Here is a 20,523-nt window from a genome sequence, read left to right as displayed (position 1 = left end):
GTAGGGCAGCCCCCCGCGGGTTCTGCTGATGGTGGTGATGGTGGAGATGTCCGGGGTTTCCATTCGGAGGACATGGGGGAGTGGGGAGGGGTGGCGGTTTCGTTTCTGCATGCCTCAGTTTACCCTTTCATGTTTTTTTTCCCCGCCCTCCCCGGGGAGGCGGAGGGGGGAGCGGGCTGGGTTTGCTAATCTCTTTTGCACTTGATCCCTTTTCCACCTTTCCTAATCGTCTTTGCAACCCCCTGCGCCAGCTCGCGCGTCTTTGTGCCCGCCCGCAGCACCTCAAACACAAAATCAACCGCGCGTGTGGGTTTTTTTTTTTTTCCCGCCCGCACGCCTCCAAATCTCGGTCTGAGAAACGCAAGATCAGCGCGCGGCGAGGCCGCCAAGTCGCGCTCTGATTGGCCAGCGCGGGCGGAGCGGCGCCCGTCCGCCCCGCCCCCGTCCTCCCATCTGGGCGGAACCTCCCGTCTGACCCTGGGTAGCCTTGAACCTCCGCCGTCCCGCCCGTCTTAAAGGGGCCGCAGCCGCGCACGCCGGGGTGGGTGGGTGGGGGGGCTGGCCGGCTGACCGCTCGCGGGGTGGGGGTGGGGGGTCGACGGGAGCTGGGGTGTCCCCCCCCAGCAGCCCTCCCGTAGGGAGGACGATGAAGTCGGGGTGTCGGGGCGCTGGACCTCACGCCCCCTCGGTGCACGCCCAGCGTTGCACCTGCTGCGGGTCCCGCCCACCCGTGCCGGGCGCAGTGTCCGGCCTGCCCCGTTAGGAGGAAGAGGGACAGCTAGCTGGACACCGAGCGATTCAGCCACACGAGGGACGCGCCTGGTCCTCGTCCCAAAAGGTAAACACCCCTGGATCATTCCAGCTTGGCAAACTGGAGCTTGGAGGGGAGGAGGGGGTGTGTGTCCCCAGGACTCGTGATTCCCCAGAATGTGGGACCCTCCCCTAACCATCTTTCCACACATCCCGGGCGGAATTCCACCACTTGTCCCCCCCTCCGCGATTCACCCTGCTGGTGGTGGTGGTGGGGGGGACTCTAATCACTGTCCCCCCAATTCCCACAAATGCGCATTTTCTTTCTTTTTTAAAAAACTTTTCCATTTTTTAAAATTATATTTTTGACAATCTTTACATAGTTAATTCGGGTAAAAAGGTTCTAGGGCTACAGGAAAGTGGGTCAGACTATTATTTCCACTTTGTTTCCTTCATGTATCTGAGGTAAAGGGGGATTTTAAGGGAGAAGCCCCACCCAGTCCCCCACCCACCCCAGGTCCCTCATGTGGGGCATGTTCCGAGGGTCTTGATCAAGTGGTTTTGATAGTTCAACAGTTCTGAATTGCTGCTGGTCTCGCCACTCCAAGCACGATGAGGTCGTTAAAGAATCCACCGATTGACATAGTCCATCTTAGAGTCTCCGTCTGCCCAGTTTTTCATTGCCAACAAATGCACATTTTCTTTTTTGGCTTCCCACTCAGGCTTTGTGCAGACAGGCGTGTGTGTGTGTGTGTGTGTGCGCGCGCGCGCGATGACACAGGGATATTCCAAACTCCAAAGTCCCCCAGCACCAAGATTTATAGATTTCTTCGCAGGCGCACCTGCCAGTAGGGAAAGTTTCTCCCCGCCCAGAGTTCTCCCCAACACGTGCTTTGCTCCAGTCGCCTGGCTCACCCAGAATCTCCCGTCCGCCGCCCCTGCAGTCGGGCAGCGGCGCGCACTCTGCCCCACCCGCCCCCCATACAGGTGCACTCCGTGAACCGCACGCTGCGCGGGGACAGAGGTGCGTGATGGCGCAGGGGCGTGCAAGGCAGTGGGTTTCCACGCAGCTGTGGATCCGCGCGGGTGGTGCGTGAACTTCTGTGCGCGTGTGTCTTCTCCTCAGGTAGGTTACCCTCCGGGTCTGTCTCTTCGTCGGCTCCTGGCCGGAGTGCGTCCTCTTTCCCGCTGGGTGTGCGTCTCTGCACCTGTGCGCGTCTTCAGGGATGGAATCCGGCTGCCTTTACAGGTGCGCCTTCTCTGGGCTCCGCCCCTTCTCCGGACTCCGCCCCTCGCTCCTCTAGGCTCAGGTGCACCAGCCGGAAGTGCGCTCCCGTCCCAGGTGAGTGACTAAACTTTCCGGGTCACATGAGCGGGCGGGGCCGGTGGGGGTCGGAGCACCGATCGACTGAGCAAGTTTGGAGTACGGGGAGGGACGCGGACAGGGCAGCGGGGCGAGATCCCAGGCGCCCGGGCCAGGTAAGGAGACCGGCGGCAGCGGCTCCCCCTCTCCTACCCCTTCACCATCTCGGCTCCCCTGCTCTGGAACGCGCGCCCGGGAGTTAATCTTTAATCTCTGACCTCCGGCAGCGGGGGCGGGGTGCCCTGGTGCGCGTCTCCCGGGACCGGCCCCTTCCCTTCCCCGGTAAGCTCCCATTTCCTCTCTTCTCGGGCGCCCAGGTACCCAGTGGCAGGTACTCCCACCCCCAAGCCGGCGACGCGCGATGCGGTAGGAGTGGCGCGCTCCCAAAGCCCGGTGTTCGGCTCCACGACCCCGGCGCCCCAGCCCATGGCGATCCCGGCGCTGGGGCTGCTCCTGGCGCTCGGCCTGCCGCTGCTGCTGGCTCGCTGGGGCCGAGCTTGGGCTCAAGGTAGGTGCCGACCGGGAGGGTCACAGCGGGGAGCAGGGAGGGGTCCGGATTCCTGGTTCTCTTTGCTTGGAGAGGTGGGGTGGAGGGCGGGGCTTGCAAGTGCCTGGTGCTCCGGAATTTGGGGAGCTGGGATTGGAGTGCCTTGGCGGGGGAGAGGTCAGAGTTGGGATATCCTAGTTGCTTCCTGGGTCGGTGTTGAACCTTTGTGGGGTGGGTGGGCAGTGGGGCAGGGGGGGAGGCCCAGAGAGTTAGGGATAAGGGGCCGGAGACCTGTGTCACCCAGGCTTCTTGGGGCTGGGGACAGAGCCCAGGGCCCAGGGGCGGCGGTGCCCCCAGGCACTGTGCACCCGCATGCTATTCATTCTTTCAGTTTGCTTCAGTTTCGGGAGCCTGGGGGAAGGGCAGGAAATGCCTGGATCCTTAAGGCCCCCAGGCCCAAGAGGTGAAAGCGGGGTGGGTGGGGTGATTTGCTTGAGATAACACCTCCCAGCTCTACCAACTGGTTATCCCAACCCCCCCACCCGCCGGGCCCTTGGAGCCTAGGCCCCCCTGGGGGGGATGGGAGGGTGTGGGAGGTGCTGAGTTGGGAAGGTGGTGGAGGAGGGCGAGGGCTGACTTAATCCTGTGCACCCAGACATCAGCACGCCAGCCTCTTTGGCAAATGAGACCAGCACTGTTCCACCCACGGGTCCCAGCTCCAATGGGGGCCTGGTGAGTTGGGGGTGCTTGCGGGGGGCGGGGGGGAGGGATACAAAGAAGAGGCGCCCCTAGATTTAAGTCCCAAGTGGAAGAGAGCAGAGAGACCAAAGGCCCCGCCTCATGCCCTTCTCACAGGAAGCGGGCAGGTGCAGTGATTGCTGGGAGTAGGGAGTGTGTGTGTGGCAGCACAGGGCAGGGGCCGGGTCACCAAGCTGGCAAGCTGTGAGTGAAGGGAGGGAGAGTTGGGTTCAGAGGAAAACCCACAGCCTCACGCCTTGTCCCACGCCCCAGTCTCAGGGTGCCATTACCGCCATCATTGTGGTCTTCTCCATCCTGGGGGTGCTCATCGTGGTGGTATTGCTGGTCCTACTGGTGCGGAAACTACAGGAGAAACGACAGACGGAGGGCACCTACCGGCCCAGCAGTGAGGAGCAGGTGGGTGCCCGTGCCCCGCCGCCCCCCAACCTCAAGCTGCCCCCTGAGGAGCGGCTCATCTGACCTCCGGGGCTGCAGCCGACACCGCTGCCCAGGACTGCCCGGTGCGCATGTTTCACACCACCCAGACACCATCAGCACCGCCACGGGCTTCTGAAGGAGCTGGAGGACTAGGGCGTGGGGCTGGGGCTGAGGGGGAGCACCTACGATTACACCGCCTCTGCTTGCCTTGGTGGGGAGTGGCTGGGGACCTTCCCCTCACCTCCCTCCTTGCTTGCCGGTGCCTCCCGAGAGTCTTCGGTCTGCCTCGCGCCCACCCGGGTCAGCCCCGACAACCCCCTCTCCTCTCTTTTCAGTTCTCCCATGCGGCCGAGGCCCAGGCCCCTCAGGACTCCAAGGAGCCGGTGCGGGGCTGCCTGCCCATCTAGGTCCCTCTTCTGTTTTTCTCCTCTTGCTGTGTGGCCTTGGGCAGGGGACCAGGGGGGACCTCTCTGGACCCTCCCCCATCTCACTCAGTGCTTAAGCCAATAGGTGCTTCCAAAAGGAGGGTGGGGCTGTACACTTTTGTATATTTATATAAAACTGGGAGAGAGAGAGAGAGATGCGGGCATTAGCCTGGGAGAGCAAGGCAGGTGGCCAGGATCTTAGGGGACAGAGGAGGACGGTTTTCTGGGGAGATAAGCCTGCACCTCCAAAGAGGCTCCTTAGGGGCTGACCTTGGCTGCATGGCTGGGCCTTGGCACGGGGTTTTGGGCTCAGGCAAACTCATCAGGAAGAAGGCAGCTTTGGGTTCGGATAGCTTTATTGGATTCTCAGCTTTCAAAACACTTTTTGAGGTCAGCCACGCGGGACTGGCTCCTCACTTGGGGTTCCTGCCTGCTTTTGGTGGGGGCTGCAGCGGCGGGGGGGGCCACCCTGAGCTCTGGAGGTGGGTGCTGGGGTTGGGCAGGTTCCAGCGGCAGCTTGGGAAGCGGAGCTCTGGGATTGTCTCGGTAGCCGGGATCTGAGGAAGGGTCACAAGGCTGGACGGAGGTCCCGGCGGTCAGGAGCTCAGGGCCGGGTTGGGTGGGAGTTACTGTAGCGGCCCAGGCTCCACCATCTTCAGCTGCTTCTTGGGGAGGGGAGAGACGCAGGATGAGGGATTCTGTGAGGTCAGGGAGTCTGGGGTCCTCTTGGCTGCTGGGGGGTGCAGGAGTCATGTCCTGGTGGGTCTCCATGGGCAGCTGTGGGCAGGGGCTCCCTGATGGGCACATGGCTTCTGCAGACGGTGGTGACAGGTGCCCCGATAGGGACAGGGGCTGAGGCGGGTCCCCATGGTCTGACGCCCATCTTCCGCTTGCTGGTGTGTCAGGCTGGGCAGACAAGGAGGGGCTGGGTTTTAGCGGAGGGAAGCTGGCAGGCTGTGCTGCTGAGTGGGGTGGCTTGGCTGGGCAGGGGAGGGGCATAGCTCACCAAATTGAAGTTACCATCCAGATCCGAACAGTGACAACAGTCTAAGCTTTGGCTCGGCCTCAGCCCGCCCGTACTGTTGGTTCCCACACTCAGGCTGCCTAGAATCTCGGTTAACAAGTCGAGTTCTTCTCCGGACCCCAAAAAGCTGTTGTCGAGGGTGTCGTCCGCCCAGGGGCTTGGCTGCTCCTCGGCGCTCAAGGAGGAGGGTGTCCTGGGAGAGGCGGGACGGAGGGGAGGGCCAAGCAAGCTACCCATCAGCCCCGACCTGCCTCTTCCAACCTCACCCCTCCAACCTCGGAATGTTACCAACCCTTCTCCTGAGATCTCAGGTGGCCGCTCCTCTGGTCGGTGCCTCTTGCTGGGGCGGGGGGGCCGGTTCTGCATGGGACACGTGAGGGGAGGGGATGGAGGAGACCAGGCAGGGGGAGGTAGGGGCCATGGGAGGGAGCGACAACCGGGAGGGGTGGGTGTGGAGGATCCTGCAGCTCTACCTGTCCGAAGTGCTGGGTGATGGGTAGACGTTGCTGCAGGCGGTCCGAGCGGCTGGTAGGGGCTGGAACCCTCAAGGAGCCGCCCCTCTGCAGGATGGGGTCCCACTCCTAGGGAAGGGAAGGTTCAGATGTGAGCCCCCGTGGGTCTCCCTGCCCGAGGGCATGGGTCACTGTGTTGTGGGGCAGGAGTGGCGCGGGGATGGGGATGGTTTGCTACCTTGTACAGTAGATGCTGCATACCCTTCAAGCTGCTCTTGGCCTGTGGAGCGTGAGAGGGCGGGGAAGGACAAGGGGTTAATGAGCCCCAAGGGTGACCAGACCCTGGACCATGGTCATGCTCAACCCTGCATTTGCCTGTCTGTGTGAATGGCCCAAGGTGGCCCGTGCCACCTCAGGAATGAAGACGAACGTCGTTCTTCCCCCGTTTGGCAAAGACAGAAGGAACATTCCAAAGTTGAATGGACAGCGGTGGGAACAGCTGCTGGAAATGCCTGCCTGTCTCGGAGCCCAGCGAGGCACGACACTGTACGGACAGTTCCGATGATCACAGAGGCTGGGACTGCCACGGCTGAACTGGGGTGGCCGGTGGACCTGGGCTGTCGCATGTCGGTGGGCAAGACATGATCCTGGCCAGGGTGGGAACGATCAATGGCCAATAAAAATGGGAAGACTTCACCATGGGTTCCTATGTCTGGTTACATTTGATCATTTGCACTTTAGTAAATAAATGCCTCTCGTGGACCAAAATGTTGACCTCTTACCAGGGGGACTGGGTCCTTGCAAAGGTCACATCCTGTACTGTGGGGGTGCCACTTCCCATCCAGCTCCCTGCCTGTGGCCTGGGAAAGCAGTGGAGGATGGCCCAGAGCCTTGGAACCCTGCACCTGCATGTGGGAGACCCGGAAGAAGCTCCTGGCTTTAGATCAGCCCAGCTCTGTGGTCATTTGGGGCGTGCACCAGCACATGGAAGACCCCCTGACACACACACAACACAGGCGCATCTTTCTTTTTCTCTGTGCTACTATGTTAAAATTTCCCATAAAGTGATTCTGAAAGCCCAGTTCCCCAGGCAGGGTTACGATGAACCCCTCCTCCTCAAGGACCAGGCTTACCGAGCGGTACATATTCCTGACAGCAGGTTGCGTTTTAGTTTTGACCGAGTTCAGGAGCGCACCACCACCCTTCTGGGAAGAGAAGACGCAGAAGGGAGAGGTCGGCCAGGGTCCCAGCGCCCCCTCTCTGCTTTGCTAGTTGAATACCAGAGCCCTACCAGGACCCCACGTGGGGACCTCTGACCCACAGGTAGGGGTGTGTGTGTGTGATATAACTACCTTGAGGCTGTCGGCCCAGAGCTGGTAGGAGCGGATACCGCCTGGGGGTGGGGGTGGGGGGATTGGGAAGAGAGAAATCACGAGGTTGTCGTGAAAGGCAGGTCTGGGCTGTGGGCGCCCGAAGGGTGGATGGCCACAGGGCCAGGCTTGGGTCACCTGAGGAGGCTCCGCAGCAGGTGATCTGCTCTTCAAAGGGGTCTCCGAAACTCTCCCCACTATTGAGCTTCTCCAATCGACCCTCGATGAACTGGGGAGGGGAGGTGGGACATGTGTGGGCAAGACAGCCCAGGGGGTGGGGGTTAAGATCCGCTTGTCCTCAGGCCACACCAGCACCAGACATCCAACCCTTCTGGTTCCCCAAGTCAGGACTGGTGCCCCAGGGACCTACCCTCAGCGACCTTAGGACCCGAGCCCCAAGCTGAAGGAGCCTGGGAGTCCTGCTCAGCTCCGTCCTCTCTCCCAGGACCCAGGAGTTTGCACCAGAAGTGGGGGGTCTTACATAGATAGCCCCGCTAAGTCTGGGACCAGGAAGATACTGGGAATTGGAACCCACCTTCAGGTCCTCAGTTGGAACCCCCTGCTCAGGTCCTCAATAACTCCAAAGATGGAGGCTTTCGAATTGGGAACCAAGGGTTCTTACTCAAACCTTCACTGCAGGATTCTGAAATGGGGGATCCCCTGGGAACCGCTCCAGCCCCAGACCAAGGGGGCACCCAGGCCACGCTCCGAGACTCTCTCCAGCCACATCCCCAAGTCTGCCAACAGCCGCATCCCAAGGCTCCGCCCTCAGTCCCGCCCCTACAGACTCTGCGCGCACCTGTTTGAACAGCTGCAGGTGCACCGCCCGCCGGTGGAAGGCCTGCAGGGGCCCCCCAGGTTTCTGGCCCAGGAAGGCTTCCTCGCTGAAGGTGATGGGCTGGCCCTGGAAGCAGGGACCCCACATGCTGAGTTCCCTCCGCCCGCAGCGACTTCCTGCATCCTGCCATCTGCCACCTTGACTGGCTGAGCTGCCCGCGAGGAGGGGAGAGCCTTGAAGGGCTTTGGGCACTGCTGGGGTGTGACTCCGGGATGCACTAGTGGGGCGCGGAGGGTGGCATGGATGTGACTGAGGACCCCCGCCATGGTTTCCTGGGATCTCGCAGGGTCCACCTCCCAGCCCTGAAGTCCAATGTCCCCTGTGCCCAGCTACTCCTGGGAGCATAGGTCCCTTCCCTACCCCGCCCTGCAACTGTAGCTTACTGGACTGCAGACTAGCGCGTCGCGGTATCCCCCAAAGAGAAGGGCCTGGGCGTGGAGGAACAGTCGGGACACCCCCTCCCCGGGGCTCAGCGCAGCCTTGCGTAGCCTCAGCCTCAGTAGAGACACCTGGAGGGAGGTGTGGTGGTGGGATAAAAGGGGTGGTAGGTGCGCGGGATTGGGGGGGTCTCCCCGCGGGCAGGGCGGTGGGGGAAGGGACTGACCACGTCTGGGGGCAGCGCCCCTACATCGTCGAAGGGCGTCTCCAAGGTGTTGGCGTCCACATCCATGACCACCACGTCCTCCAGGCCTCGGTCCCGCACCCTCTGCGGGGCAGGAAGGAAGGGCGTGCAGGGGTGGGCGGCGAGGGAGGGGTCCAGGCTGTGGGAGGGTGCTCTCTTTTTCTGCGCTCCCCCCACCACCCCATGTCGGGCAGGTGCGTTGGGGGAGCTGGGCTCACCTCCATGAGGCTGGCGTGCACCCCGATGAGGTAAGGCATGGGTGCACTGTGGGTGGAGGGTGCAAGGTCAGGCAGGCGCTGTCCCCCCAGGCCCTCACACCCCTCTCGCATGGAGCCACGCAGGACCTCACCTGCAATAGTCCAGCAGGTGTGGGGGCAGTGTAGGGATGAGTACGTGCTCCCAGCGCATGGGGTACAGGAGTGCACAGGACGCGTGGACGCACGAAGTCAGCTGGGGAGACGCAGGAATGGAGTTGCAGGGTCAGGGCTCTGGCCTCCCAGCTCCAATCCCACACTCCAACCCACCACAGCTGAATACTCAGAGGTGGGTTGACTTGTTCACAGGGCAGCTGGGACTTAGCCCATCCTGATCCCTCCATCTGCGGGGAGTGGGGAGAATGAGCTAATCTGCAATCTTCCTCCAAGAGGAACCCATTTCCAATGACTCCATCCCCAAAGAGGCAGGGCTCAGTGGCAGCCCGCCCTTGGGAGGTGGAGTTATAAGGGGCCACTAGACACGCCCCCAGGAGGTGGAGCTAACATACCATTACTCCCATCCTTCCTCAAGAAGAGGAGCTAAGACCCAAACAGACCTCATCATATTCATAGAGGGGTGGAGCCTGATACAGTCCCGCCCCAAAGGAGGAGGAGCTTCTCATGTCCCTCCCAGGGGTGGAACCTCCTGCTGTCCACCCTGGTGGTATTAGAGCTAGCCCCTCTGCAGCCCCATCCCCAGGCCGCTGGCCCTGCCCCTCTCACCGTACTAAGCTTGCTGGAGACGAGCAGAACTCTCCGCTCAGCTAGCAGCGCGGCAAACAGCCCCAGGATGTTCTCATCTCTCACGGCCACCACCAGCTCTGTCAGGTTCCGCTGGGGGACACAGGGGCACTGGCATCCATCCGGCAGCCCCCTCTCCCCTGCCACCCCCAGGCTCTCTCTTCCCAGAACCACCTCCAACTCACATTTTCAGGGATGGAGGGCAGGTGGTCCGCATTCGGGGCCACAAAACAGGAGAGCTGGCGGGGACATGCGTATCAGGGAGGGGGCTTGGAGCATGACTGGTGATGTCCACCCTTCACCCCTGCACTCCCCAACACCTCGCTCACCGGTCTGCTCGTCCCGGGGGCAGGGGGCAGGACCTGCACTCCGTCGCCCTGGGAGAGGGGGAGAGGTGGCTGTGTGGGTCCTCCTCTGGAAGCTGGGGTGCTGCCTCCTAGGGGCTTGCGGGGGGGTCAACTCACCAGGCCCAAACCTGCGGAGCCCCGGTTTCCAGGCAGGGTTTGCTGTTGCATGTTCTGAAGAAAGTCTTCAGCTTCGGACACCTGCGAAGGGGTGGGGTACCAGAGTGGGGCTGAGGGGGATGGGGAGGGTGTCTGAGCCAGGCAATGCCTCTCTGGGGTACTGGGAGAGACAGTGCTTGTGTTAGGGATGAGAGTTTAGGCCCAGGGCTAGGGAGTGGGGGTGCTAAGCAAAACTGGAGGGTACAGATCTCACTTGGTCCTGGGCTAGGAGGTCCCCCACTGTGTTCAGTAGCTTGTAGAATACTTCGAACCAAGGCAGGTGGCTGCGGGGAGAGGAATCAGGTTCCAGACAGCCCCCAACACACACACACACACACACACACACACACGCCAAAGTCCTCCTCCCTGGATCCCCACCTGAGGATGCACAGGCAACTCTGGGCTCCAGCCCGAAGGCGGCAGAAGCCAAACCTGCGATTGCCGGCCAGGTCGGTCAGGGCGAAGGTGAAGTGCTGAGCGGCGGGGCTGGGGGGCTCCCTGCAGGTGCCAGAGACATTCGGAAAGACCTGGGCGTCTTGCTCTGTCACCTATCCCAGCAGGATTCCACCCTCCCTACACCTCGCCCCCTCCCCCTCTGCCACTGTGCCCTGCTTCTCCTGTCCTGGTCCTGCAGTGTCAAATGCCTGGACATCTCTGGGTAGCAGCATCCCTAATTTTTCTATGTCCTTTGATGTCCTAAGTCCCTTGATGTTCTGTGTTCCCTAGTCCTGGTCCCTGCCTACACAGGTCCTGGTAGTCAGGGCTGCCCACAGTATGCAATCTTCCTTCAGGATGAACCCATTTCCAGGGACTCCACCCCAAAGAGGCTCAGCAGGAACCCACCCCTAGGAGGTGGAGCTATAGGTTAGTCTCTAGACACACCCTCAGGAGGTGGAGCTCACATGTTATTACTCCCATCCTGCAGTCCGGTTCCTACCTCTCCACATCGAAAGGGAAGCAGAATTTGGGCACCATCTGCATGGCTTCCTGAGGGAGGGAGAGACACAGGTGCTGCTGGCCCTGCCCTGGGCTCTGGGGTCCCGCCCCCTGGGGAGCAAGGAGCTGGCCTGCCTACCTGGTCCCTGAAATCCGGGGGGAACTGCCGCAGGATGAGGGGGTCTGGGAGGGGGCGGAGAGAGCAGGTCTCTAAGATCTGGGCTCCAGGCTCATGACCCCACCCCTCCAACCAAGCCCAACCTCTCCCCCCTTCCCTGTGTTTCCAGCTCACCCGACTGCAAGGAGGCAGGGCAAGCCGCCTCGAAAAACCAATCAAACGCGGCCGGGGGGCTCCCTCTGTGGACAGAGAAGGGTGCATGTGACTGGCTGCGCATACAGCTGTGTATGTGTGTGGCACGTGTGTGTGAGCGTGTTGACTTTAAGCGTGCAAGCATGTGTGTATGTGTGTGTGTGCACATGTGTCTGGTTGCATGATGTCTGTGAGCCTGTGGAGTGTGTGTACATGTGTTTCCGGGTGAGTGGCTGTGCGTGTAGGTGAGCAACAGCCACCTCTCCTTTCCTGGCTGTGAGAGACCCAGGAAGCAGGTGAGCTGTGCCAGGGGTTTCTGTAGGCAAGACCTCACCAGTACCCTGGAGCTGGGCCCCCTCCACCCCTCCACCCCACGCCCATTTCTCATCCTAGGAAGGAGGGAGTGGGGTGCTTGGTTCTCTGTCCTGTGAGATATTTCTGCCTTGCCCGCTGCTTCCCGGGGTGGTGGTGTGGTGGGGGGGGGATGCTGTCAGGACGTTGGTGCAGAGAGGGACAAGGCGAGATGGAGGGAAGCCAGTTGCACACACGGTCCCCCCACTCGCTGCAGCCTCATCCTGACAGGGAATCGGCCCCTCTCTCCTCTCCCCATCACATCCCCTGCTGAGCCTCCTCCCTCCCCTCCCGGCCATCATTCAGGAAGCCCCAAGAGGCCACGAAGGGCACACACTCCGGGCCCGAGGGTGAGGCCGCAGCGCAGGGTCCTGCCCTGATTCTAGTTTTGTCTTACCCTCTGTGCCCTCCCTCCCTGTGGGTCCCTGCACCTCCCCCACCTGCCCCAGCTGCGTGGGTGGCAGGAGGAGGGAGATGTTAGCTCTTACTCTGCTCTGGATCCCATGGTCCTCACACTGGGCTGAGAGGCCAGGCTGAGTCCCCTTTGGGGTCCCGGTGGTGTGTGATGGTGGTGGGTGTGGGGTTGGGCCCCGAGAGCCGGCTCAACTTCCTGTGTCACTGAGAGAGGAAGTTTAATGGGTGACGTCCCCGCTCGGCGGTGCCTGCTCCCACCCACAGTCAGAAACCTAGGCACCCTACTTCCTAGTGGGCAGTGAAGGGGGGCAGTCCCAGGGGACTGCCAGCCTGGGTCATGTCCGTGGTCCCCCACTCCCCAAACCCCACACAGAGCCCTCTTGCTGTATCGCTGCAGCACCCCAAGAGTCATGCTGTACCCCTCACATCAACTTCTCTCCCTGGGTCCATGTATCTGTGTAAGATGTTCAGAAGGGGCCATCCGGAGAGCTGGGGGTGGGCATGCCAGGAAGAATGAGGGCTGTGGCATAGGGACACACACACACACACACACAGAGCCAGGAAGTGGTCCAAACAGCTAGGGAGGGACAAGTCCCCCACCCATTCACCATCCTCCCCACCCCTGCCCTAGGATCCCATGAGCCACACGGGAGCTCCCAGCCGTGGTCCCTTTGCTAACTGCCCTATGTGTAATGAAAGACCAAGTCACTAGGCACACGCCAGGCCAACACTGAATTTATTTGTGGGGAGGGCGCAGGAGGGAAGACGGGTAGAGTGGGGTGTGGGGCAGCCTCCTTCTTTCTTGCCCCGCCCCTCCCAAGCCGACATACTTTCTCCTGCAAGTACAGGTGGGCGGACGCTGAGGCAAGTGACAGGGAGGCAAAGGGGTGGGGGCGGTGCTTCTGTAGCTAAGAGGTAGAGGCAGGCTCGCAGGGCGCAAAAGCAGGGTTCACAGTTCTGGGGGAGGCTCAGGGAACAGGGCTCCAAGTGGAGGTGGTCGTGGAGGGTCAAGGATGAAAGGAAAGGTAGGCGAAGCCCCGTGGCACAGGGGCCTGTGCAGGTGCTGCTGGCTGGGGCTGCGGGCCGGCTAGGCCACCTCCTCTTCGGCCTCCTCCTCGAACTCGCCCTCTTCGGCCGTGGCGTCCTGGTACTGCTGGTACTCGGACACCAGGTCATTCATGTTGCTCTCGGCCTCGGTGAACTCCATCTCGTCCATGCCCTCACCCGTGTACCAGTGCAGGAAGGCCTTGCGCCGGAACATGGCCGTGAACTGCTCCGAGATGCGCTTGAACAGCTCCTGGATGGCCGTGCTGTTGCCAATGAAGGTAGCAGCCATCTTGAGGCCACGGGGTGGGATGTCACACACGGCCGTCTTGACGTTGTTGGGGATCCACTCCACGAAGTAGCTGCTGTTTTTGCTTTGTACGCTCAACATCTGCTCGTCCACCTCCTTCATGGACATGCGGCCCCGGAAGACGGCGGCCACGGTCAGGTAGCGGCCGTGGCGCGGGTCGCAGGCGGCCATCATGTTCTTGGCATCGAACATCTGCTGGGTGAGCTCGGGCACCGTCAGCGCACGGTACTGCTGGCTGCCCCGGCTGGTGAGGGGCGCGAACCCGGGCATGAAGAAGTGCAGGCGCGGGAAGGGCACCATGTTCACGGCCAGCTTGCGCAGGTCGGCGTTGAGCTGGCCCGGGAAGCGCAGGCAGGTGGTGACCCCGCTCATGGTGGCAGACACCAGGTGGTTGAGGTCCCCGTAGGTGGGCGTGGTGAGCTTGAGCGTGCGGAAGCAGATGTCATACAGGGCCTCGTTGTCAATGCAGTAGGTCTCATCCGTGTTCTCCACCAGCTGGTGCACGGACAGCGTGGCGTTGTAGGGCTCCACCACCGTGTCCGACACCTTGGGCGATGGTACCACGCTGAAGGTGTTCATGATGCGGTCTGGGAATTCTTCGCGGATCTTGCTGATGAGCAGGGTGCCCATGCCGGAGCCGGTGCCCCCGCCCAGCGAGTGGGTCAGCTGGAAGCCCTGCAGGCAATCACAGCTCTCTGCTTCCTTCCGCACCACATCCAGGACGGCATCCACCAACTCGGCGCCCTCCGTGTAGTGGCCCTTGGCCCAATTGTTGCCGGCTCCGGATTGGCCTGAAAAAGGTGGGAAGGGGGGGATACACCAAGGGGTGGCCTGTTAGGGGCAGCTCCCCACCCCAACCCTTGCTCCCCCAATCCTAGGGCTCCTATTATTCCTGGAATTATAATAGACAACAATAAAAGGGGGAGGGCATGAATGTCTTCGTTATTTGATCTCCTGCGTCTACTTCTTATTTTCTGTCCACCTGTCGGTCAAAACGATCCTAGTAACCAATGCTGTATCAACCTAGAGCCAGACCCTCTGCCTGCCTGCCCCGACCCCTGTGTCTCCCTAGCTTGCTCTGTGTCAGCCACACCTTTCTCCCTCGCTGCCTCTCCCACAGGCTCCTGGCACCTGCTGCTGGAAGGTTCTACCCTTCCCCTCACCCCATCTCCAGGAGAGCCAGGCTCCCTCTACACACTGGATCTGTTAACTCCTCGCGCTTCCCTCTTCCTGGTTTTGGCTACATGTCTTCATCTCCCTGGCACCGACCAACTTGCATTTCTCTCATGAATGCTGTGTATTCTTTGGGATCCTACTGGGGAATGCAAACCCCAGCAGGTCAAGCGTGTCAAGCACGGGGCTGCTGTTGTTCTGAGCAGCAAATATTCTTCCTCCTCCTCCTCCTCCTCCTGTTTGACCTCGGCTCCGTTCTGGTCTGGGTCCAGCAGCCTGGACCAGGCACAGTGACCCCTGTCTTCCCTGCAGAAGCCACGAGAGGGCGCGTGCAAGCACCTGCCTGTGGTCACTGGCCAGTTCCCATCTTGGTCTCTTCCCCAGCCATCTCCTTGGATGCCTTCGCCTCGTCCTCATTCTGCACGCCCCTGTCCCTCGCTGTGCACAATGTACCCATTTTTTTGGTGCACATTCTATCACACGGGCACAGAAAGGTTAGGTGAGGTGTGCAAAGTCACGCGGCGTGCAGGTGGGACTGTCACCAGCTCCACTCTTGGGCCACTTCCCCACTCCCCTGCCAAGCATCTGTGGTTATCCCAGAGCCCCTTAGAGCCTGCCTCATCCTAGCCCCACCCCAGCCATGGCCTGTCCTGTCTTTCTCAAGCTGCTTCCAGAAGATCTGTCTTTATCTTCTGGACTCTTATTATTGCAGACCCGAGAGGGAAAATCCCCCACCCAGAGTTACACAGTGTGTCCCTGAATTCTAAATTCCAAGGGGGAAGGGTGCTGGGGTGCTGGGCCAGGGCTGGGGGTGGGGGGAGCCCTGGAAGGAAGCCCCTCCCTGCAGATCTGTTTTTTGAGCTGCGGACATCAGGCAGGTACCTGCTATCTTTGCTTGTCCGCCCCCCTCCTGCAGTCCTCAGCTGGTCCCAGCCCAACTTGCCACGTTAGCACTGGTACTATACTAAGCTCTCCTGCTATCCGAAACAGTAGGGTCTGTGCTGTGAATGGGAGATGGAGGGGGGTGGGCGCAGGGAAAGATCAGGCTTGGGACCCTCAGGGACTCATCCTGGGAACAAAAGGGGCTCTCATTTGTCCCCTTCTTGCTGCATTTCCCAGCTGTATACAGCAGGTGCTCGCTAGTTGCTCATCACAGGCATGGAGCGGCACACAGTCATCTGGCCCTGGTCCAGACGATCGAATGACAACGTCCTCTTCCTGCCCGTGGCCATGTACCCTACTGGCGGAGATGCCCGGATCCCACATCACAGCCCCAGGCGTGCTGGTCACGGGGAGGGCTCAGGTGACTGGATGGCACCTGAATGCAGCTCCTGGCTTTGGCTTCAGCCCAGCAGGTGCTGCAGGCCTCCACCGGGCACTGAAACAGTGAGCTAGTGGTTGGCAACCCTTTCTCTTTGGTACCTGTCTTCGAAACAAAGTAACAAAAACAAACCACCCCTTCCTCCAGGAGACCTTTCAGGGACCATGGTGTGTCCACAGTGGCCCTCAAAAGTGGAAGGAACAGGGGGTCTCCTGAGTCGGGGGGCAGAGGGGAGGGCAGCTCACCGAACACAAAGTTGTCAGGCCGGAAGATTTGGCCGAAGGGGCCGGAGCGCACGGAATCCATGGTGCCAGGCTCCAGGTCCACCAGCACGGCTCGCGGGACATAATTCCCCCCTATGGGGACAACAGATGGAGGGCAGCTGGGCCGCGGGGGTGGCGGCGGTGAAGAGTGTGGGGGGGGAGGAAGCGCAGGGGCCACGCAGGCCCCTCCTCCCTCCTCCCAGGTCCTCCCCATCGCCTGCCCACCCCTGGGGGGTCAAGCGGGGGCCGCTGTACCTGTGGCCTCGTTGTAGTACACGTTGATGCGTTCCAGTTGCAGGTCGCTGTCACCGTGGTAGGTGCCGGTGGGGTCGATGCCATGTTCATCGCTAATCACCTCCCAGAACTGCAAACGAAGGCGCGCAAGAGGGATGGGGGTGGAGGCAGTGCACGGGAGATGAGGGGGAGGTAGGGAAGAGGCTGGCCGGCCGCGAGGAGCAGGTGGCCTGGCCCCACCCAGGACACCCCCACCCACCCCCGGCACCCATCCTGCTCACCCCACTATCTCTCTCCACTTCCCAAGGAAGGTGACCTAGGGGGCTGGGATGAGGCAAGAAGGAGGTGGGGTGTGTGTGTGTGAGAAGGAGGAGATGGGGGAGGCGTGGGGTGGGGGAGGAGCAGGGTCTTTGTGCGCCTGCGAGGGAGGACAGCGGCCAGCGGTGAGGCCAGCTGCGGCTGGCAGCTGCTGCTCTGGGCTGCTCTGGGCTGCGCTGGGGCTGCGTCTCCTTTCCTCCCTGCTCCTGCTCCCCGCAATTGATCGAGAGCCTTTGTCTGCAGCCCGGCCGGCTCGGTCTCCCAGCGCCCCCTCCCTTCTCTCCCCCTCCCATCTCCTGGGGACCCCCCCATTCCGCCCACCCCTCACCGCATCCCCAAGGCCTTAATGGAAGGGGCTCCGGGGTGTGTGTTGGGGGGAGATAGCCGAGGGTCCCCCGCGCACCTTGGCCCCGATCTGGTTGCCGCACTGGCCGGCTTGCAGGTGCACAATCTCCCGCATGGCGGTGGTGGTGGTGGTGGTGGCGGCGGAGCTCCGTCCCTGCGCCCCCGGGGCCGCCTCTATATGCGCGGCCGCGGCCCGCGTCACGCCCGGTCACCGGCCGGCTCCACCCCCTGGACCCGCCCCGGCCTGCGGCGACGGCGGCTGCAGGGGTCCGGACTAGCTCCCCAAGGTAGAGGAGGCTGAGGCTGGGGGGTCCCTCGTGCCAAGCGCAGGAGGGGCAGGGGCTGCGGGGAGAGGCCGCCACCCCCGGGGACGTGCGCTCCCCACGGGGCAGCTGGGCCAGGACGCGCGCGCGTGTGCCGCAGCCGTGGGGCGGAGAAGCGGCCGCGCTGGGTAAACAAGCACCGGGCCATCACCCATCCGTCCCCCCCGCCCCTGGCCTGTCCACCCGCAGCCTCGCTCCCACAGCACGCAGACCGCCCGCCTTAGCCAGAATCCTCAAGCGGGGACCCATCTGCCTTTCTCCAAACGGGGTGCTGAGCTGGGGGTGGGAGTGGAGGGAGTCCCCAAGCTGCAAGGGACTCCCTGTGGAGCTGTCCGGAGGCTGTGGGACTCCGCGGCAGGCGGGGTCACCTTGGCCAAGGCCCATCGCGGGGCTGCCTTGCTCCCCCAGAACAAATCCCTTTGTACCTCATTGTTTAGACACCTTGCAGGCCGCTGCTTTGGTTTTCTTTACCCACTTAAGACACAGCAAGAACCAAGCAAGGCAAAACTGCCAGCCCAGGGTTCCTCTCCGCAGACACCTTTAGTGGCTGGAGCCTGGAGCCGGAGGAGTGCAAGGAAGAGTTCTTGCCCGGTTCCACTGTGGCACAGTGATGAGCAACCACATGCTTGTTGTGCAAGGTCTGTGTGTTTGCAGGGAGCTGGGGCCCTTGCACCCAGGCGTGCTCCCCGGAGGAACCACCAGGTCGTTGTGTGAAGTGACTGCCCACGTCTGACCGCTCACAGCTGCGACTCCGGCTGCAGGCGGTGCAAGTCGCTGGCCTTTGGCTGGCTGGCTGTTCCGGGCTGCCAGGGTGGGGTGGGGAAGGGGACAAGGGAAGCTTTTGTGTCTCCTGTCACTGCAGTTGTTATCAGCGCCTGGGCCTGGGCGGGACTTCCTGTGTCTTCCCGGAGGAGCCGCTGCACCAGTGTGGGGATCCAAGACGCCTGAACTTTCTTCCACCCCTGGGGCACCCCTGCTGAGGGACTTGTCATTGGCTGGGGGGTGGGGGTGTATGGTTCAGGATGTCACATTTATTCCTCATCTTGCTGAGGGGGTTCTCCAATGGGTGATCTAGTGTCTTCCCGCCAGGGGACATTGGCGACGGCTGAAGATGTTTTCTTTCTTTCTTTTTTTTTAAAGATTTATTTTTATTGCAGAGAGGAGGAGAGACAGAAAAAAAGATCTTCCGTCCGATGATTCACTCCCCAAGTGACTGCAACAGCCGGTGCTGCACTGATCTGAAGCCAGGAGCCAGGAGACTTTTCCGGGTCTCCCACGTGGGTACAGGGTCCCAAGGCTTTGGGCCTTCCTCGACTGCTTTCCCGGGCCACAAGCAGGGAGCTGGGTGGGAAGAGGAGCTGCCGGGGTTAGAACCGGTGCCCATATGGGATCCTGAAGCGTTCAAGGCGAGGACTTTAGCCACTAGGCCACCACACCGGGACCTGAAGATATTTTCCATGGTCAGATCTGTGTGTGTCAAACTGGGGAGGCATCCAGGGTGCTCCCCACACCAGAGAATGGGATCCCTCCCAGGGATCGGGGATGGTATTAGGATAAGGCACAGGGGCCACCTGCCTCTCAAAGAATTTCTGGGTTTGCGTCCCAGCTCTGCCCCTGATTCGTGCCCCGTGGGGCAGCAGTGCCAGCTCCAGTGTTTGAGGTGCCTGCCACCCACGTCGGAGGATCCCTGGTTAGAGCTCTGGGCTCTCCGCCTTGGCTCTTCCCTGCTATCCCAGGGCTGTCATGGGCCATGGGGTAGGGCGTCAGGGCCTTCAACTGGATAGCCATAGCCATAAGCAGGCAGAAGACCTGCAAAAACGAAACATTCTTGCAACACGTTCATGGAGACACAGTTGAAGTCTTGTTACATAGTTGATGGAAACACAAAAGGGTCAAGGGGTACGGGAAGATGGGGAAGACCATTGTTTCCATATTTTTTTTAAAGAAATAAGCCTCACCCAGCCTCCCACCCATTCCAGGATCCCCGATGTGAGAGTTTCCCTTCTTTAGAAAGGGTTAAGACTGTGTAAATGGCTGTTTCAAGGACCACCATTTTTCATTTTTAAGAGAGAGATACCTCGCACCTGCTGTCACAACCCACAATCTAAATCCTTGGCCCAGGCAAAGGAACTGCGGCTGAAACAGACAGCAGTGAAGATGGGTGGCTTTCATTCCAAGGCTGATCCTGCTGGGGTGGGGGGACACCTGCTGGGGTGGGATTGGAGCATCAGTTCTCAACTAGGGGGAGCTACTCTGCCGCTCCCCCCTAACCGACCCCTGCCCCTGACTTTGATCCCATAAGTGAGGGATGGGGCACGCATGGAGTGGCTGGAGGCTGTGGGGTCTGCTTCCTGACCCACAAGCCAGTTACCACAGTGATGTCCCAAGGGCAGGGCCCTGATTGGATTGACAGAGAGCTTAAAGAGGGCCCAGCACACTGGCTCTAGTGGCTAATTCTCCCCCTGCAGGTACTGGGATCCCACATTAGCACTGTTCCACTTCCGACTGCTCCACTTCCCATCCAGCTCCCTGCTTGTGGCCTGGGAAAGCAATGGAGGACAGCCCAAAGCCTTGGGACCCTGCGCCCACGTGGGAGACCCAGAAGAGGATCCTGGCTCCTGGCTTTGGATTGGTTCAACTCTGGTCATTGTGGCCACTTGGGGGAGTGAACCAGTGGATGGAAGATCTTTGTCTCTCCTTTCTGTAAATCTGACTTTCCAATTAAAAAAAAAAAAGATCTTCAAAAGCTTGAGCATGAAAGGGAGAGGCCCTATTGGCAGGGCCTGGCTTAGACGGTAGCTCCATCCTGTGACACCCCTCACGGGTGTGGGACTTGGCCCCAGACTCATCCACCAAGCTCAGCACAGTGGCTTGCAGTTATGGGCTCCCAGTGGCCCTGGGCAGAGGTTCGCACAGAGGGAGAGGACTGGGGGCGCAGTGCAGCCTTCTAGGGTTTGGGACTGTTGGCTGTGGGCTGGCCTGGGATGTGACCAGGCTGGTGAGATCCGGGAGCGTGTGAGGGGGGGCTGGTGATGTCATCTGCTCCCCCTCTTTCCTCCCTCATCCCTGCTTGCCTGACCCCAGGGTGCGGTGAGTACCAGGCATGTCACCTACCACACCGGAAGCTTGCAGCCATGTTGGAGGGATGGAGCTGGCGAGCTGGAGGATGGGCTGCA

The 20,523-nt window shown here is 61.2% G+C and overlaps 3 protein-coding genes across 6 annotated transcripts; 1 reads left to right on the top strand and 2 right to left on the bottom strand.

Moving 5' to 3' along the window:
• The first annotated feature begins 718 nt into the window (after nt 1–718).
• On the top strand, nt 719–4,292 carry CRB3 (crumbs cell polarity complex component 3). Of its 4 annotated transcripts, none has more exons than XM_058657862.1 (6): nt 719–838; nt 2,000–2,092; nt 2,431–2,621; nt 3,256–3,332; nt 3,612–3,755; nt 4,112–4,292. In XM_058657862.1, the coding sequence occupies exons 3-6, from the start codon at nt 2,540–2,542 to the stop codon at nt 4,181–4,183; spliced, it is 375 nt and encodes a 124-aa protein (XP_058513845.1). In that variant the 5' UTR covers nt 719–838; nt 2,000–2,092; nt 2,431–2,539; the 3' UTR covers nt 4,184–4,292. The 4 variants fall into 4 exon arrangements, with proteins under 4 accessions (XP_058513845.1, XP_058513844.1, XP_058513842.1 ...); XM_058657861.1 differs by lacking the exon at nt 719–838 and adding an exon at nt 1,699–1,839; XM_058657859.1 differs by lacking the exon at nt 719–838 and adding an exon at nt 1,699–1,876.
• A 247-nt stretch (nt 4,293–4,539) lies between these two features.
• Nucleotides 4,540–11,298, bottom strand: LOC101525304 (DENN domain-containing protein 1C). Its single transcript, XM_012929923.2, has 22 exons — nt 11,234–11,298; nt 11,081–11,124; nt 10,943–10,992; nt 10,384–10,503; nt 10,220–10,289; nt 9,967–10,047; nt 9,832–9,879; nt 9,688–9,741; nt 9,485–9,595; nt 8,857–8,957; nt 8,726–8,771; nt 8,490–8,591; nt 8,269–8,394; nt 7,847–7,951; nt 7,186–7,276; nt 7,030–7,070; nt 6,811–6,882; nt 5,916–5,957; nt 5,699–5,806; nt 5,518–5,585; nt 5,208–5,418; nt 4,540–5,107 (listed from the first exon to the last, which is right to left on the bottom strand). The coding sequence occupies exons 3-22, from the start codon at nt 10,984–10,986 to the stop codon at nt 4,568–4,570; spliced, it is 2,181 nt and encodes a 726-aa protein (XP_012785377.2). The 5' UTR covers nt 10,987–10,992; nt 11,081–11,124; nt 11,234–11,298; the 3' UTR covers nt 4,540–4,567.
• A 1,682-nt stretch (nt 11,299–12,980) lies between these two features.
• TUBB4A (tubulin beta 4A class IVa) lies at nt 12,981–17,186 on the bottom strand. Its single transcript, XM_004595591.3, has 4 exons — nt 17,083–17,186; nt 16,383–16,491; nt 16,110–16,220; nt 12,981–14,161 (listed from the first exon to the last, which is right to left on the bottom strand). Exons 1-4 carry the CDS (start codon nt 17,137–17,139, stop codon nt 13,104–13,106), a joined length of 1,335 nt encoding a protein of 444 aa, XP_004595648.1. The 5' UTR covers nt 17,140–17,186; the 3' UTR covers nt 12,981–13,103.
• Nucleotides 17,187–20,523: the final 3,337 nt, after the last annotated feature.

This window comes from Ochotona princeps, chromosome 33, assembly GCF_030435755.1.
Source record: "Ochotona princeps isolate mOchPri1 chromosome 33, mOchPri1.hap1, whole genome shotgun sequence".
Lineage (NCBI taxonomy): Eukaryota > Metazoa > Chordata > Mammalia > Lagomorpha > Ochotonidae > Ochotona > Ochotona princeps.
The sequence above is the reverse complement of the archived record's forward strand: the minus strand, read 5'-3'. Positions and strand labels throughout refer to the sequence as shown.

Coding starts and splice junctions, on each gene's coding strand:
- TUBB4A (XM_004595591.3), bottom strand. CDS start 17,139: ATGCGGGAGATTGTGCACCTGCAAGCCGGCCAGTGCGGCAACCAGATC. Junction 16,221..16,382: donor GTACTACAACGAGGCCACAG/GTACAGCGGCCC, acceptor TTGTCCCCATAG/GGGGGAATTATGTCCCGCGA. Junction 14,162..16,109: donor GCCTGACAACTTTGTGTTCG/GTGAGCTGCCCT, acceptor CACCTTTTTCAG/GCCAATCCGGAGCCGGCAAC.
- CRB3 (XM_058657862.1), top strand. CDS start 2,540: ATGGCGATCCCGGCGCTGGGGCTGCTCCTGGCGCTCGGCCTGCCGCTG. Junction 2,622..3,255: donor GGGCCGAGCTTGGGCTCAAG/GTAGGTGCCGAC, acceptor CTGTGCACCCAG/ACATCAGCACGCCAGCCTCT. Junction 3,756..4,111: donor GGCCCAGCAGTGAGGAGCAG/GTGGGTGCCCGT, acceptor CTCTCTTTTCAG/TTCTCCCATGCGGCCGAGGC.
- LOC101525304 (XM_012929923.2), bottom strand. CDS start 10,986: ATGCAGATGGTGCCCAAATTCTGCTTCCCTTTCGATGTGGAGAG. Junction 7,952..8,268: donor ACGCGCTAGTCTGCAGTCCA/GTAAGCTACAGT, acceptor CCCTGCTTCCAG/GGCCAGCCCATCACCTTCAG. Junction 5,807..5,915: donor TGCAGCATCTACTGTACAAG/GTAGCAAACCAT, acceptor TCCCTTCCCTAG/GAGTGGGACCCCATCCTGCA.